Source organism: Haplochromis burtoni, unplaced genomic scaffold, assembly GCF_018398535.1.
Source record: "Haplochromis burtoni strain Fernald_Lab_line unplaced genomic scaffold, NCSU_Asbu1 Contig_1094, whole genome shotgun sequence".
In the NCBI taxonomy this organism is placed as follows: Eukaryota; Metazoa; Chordata; class Actinopteri; order Cichliformes; family Cichlidae; genus Haplochromis; species Haplochromis burtoni.
In genome coordinates, this window is record NW_024583455.1 from 7,529 (window position 1) to 9,070 (window position 1,542).

Below are 1,542 nucleotides of genomic sequence, written 5' to 3' on the forward strand. Positions count from 1 at the left end.
TTAAGAACAAATCGACATAGCACACAGGTTAAAAAGGGACGGCAACTCACACATGACCCCAAATGGGCAAAACACTATAGAAAAAGGCAAATCTTCAGTGCCGTCTTCACTCAGGCCCACCGCTGCGCATGCAAAAGCGGGGAGACAAAAAAAGGATTTGTTTTCCCTGCAGCGCTTCACCGTCTGCGACAATATATATAAAAAAAGGGGTTAAAATACTAAAAGAACCAATCTCTGTGGTGCCTACTGACACAGAAAAATAAAACAAGAAACAAACAAAATCGACAGCCGCAGCAGTCACACTCTGTCGAATTACACCAGTATAAAACAAATTAAAACACACTGATGTGTCGGGTCCTTTGCCCGCAGCCAGAAATCCACTTGGCAAAGCAGCAGCTCGGTACTCTGTCCACAAGTTCGCGTCACACCCTAATAAATGTGGGTCAGTGGCGGTGAAGTCCACTACACTGTTCTCACGGGAACGCAATGTTTCCCACCGTTCTGACAGAAGTTTAGGGGGACCCGCATCAAGCTTTCATGGAAAGAAATTAAAAACACCAACTTGGACCAAGCACTCGCAGCTTCAGGTTTGCTGAGGAATATTGCCCACATCTGAGCTTATGAAAGGAGCAAGGACCAGCTCCGCCCACCAGGGGCGGTTCCCAGACTCAGGTCTCACCTGTCACAATCGCAAAATAGAAAACACGTCAAATGGAAATGCCACCCTTAATTTTAAAAACTGTCATCCTGATCTGGTTTGATGGGACTTTGTATGATGAAGCTCTTTGTTGCCAGACAATATTTTGTTTTGTTTCATTTTAAACTTTTTTTTAAAAAAAAGTTTCTCACTCTGTCTTCCCCATTACGGGTGATTAAACCTTTTGTGTCCCTGCAGGGCCAATACAAATTTAAGTGTCCTGCTTTAAATGAGGACACCTACGAGACGTGTGGTGCAGAGTGGTCCTATCCAGAGGTGCGCAGGCTGGCAGCACTGACAGTTGAAGAGATGGCTTACTTTGAAGAGAAGATTGCCCAGCTGGCAGCCAGAGAGTACTGTGAACTGAAAATAGTAAGTCTTCTATAGAGAGTGTCTCTAATCCACTCAGCAATCATGAACAAACAGGCATAAGAGAGGAAGACACAGGGCAAGACGACTCAACTTCCCTGCTTGAAAATTTATGTTTAAACTCCCAGAAGTGACATGCACAAGAAGTCGAAGATCCCACAAAGTAGATATAGATGGAAATAAGAAAATGCAAATATAGGTGAATGAGCACAAATTTGGTTTGTAGGGGGAAGCTGGAGTACCTAAAGGGAAACAAGCAAACTCTACACAGAGAGATCCCACCTTTCCAAATTCAAATTCAATTTTTATTCGTCACACGCTGAATTATGCACAGTATGACATGTAGTGAAATGCTGTGTAATGTCCGACCATTAAACTACAATAAAGAAATGTACAAAATTTACAGATTTTACATTTAGAAATTTACAGTAAAAAATATGTAAATAACAATTTAAGAAAGAAATTATAAGAAGAAA

General features: G+C 41.8%; 1 protein-coding gene across 1 annotated transcript in view; it reads left to right on the forward strand.

The window, feature by feature from the left end:
- LOC102311593 (uncharacterized protein DDB_G0292642) overlaps nt 1–1,542 on the forward strand; it is a gene marked incomplete in the record, with an annotated part of 5,659 nt that overhangs the window by 3,105 nt on the left and 1,012 nt on the right. Inside the window, 1 exon segment of the mRNA XM_014330892.2 lies at nt 896–1,069. Within this exon segment, the coding sequence (XP_014186378.1) occupies nt 896–1,069 (174 nt within the window).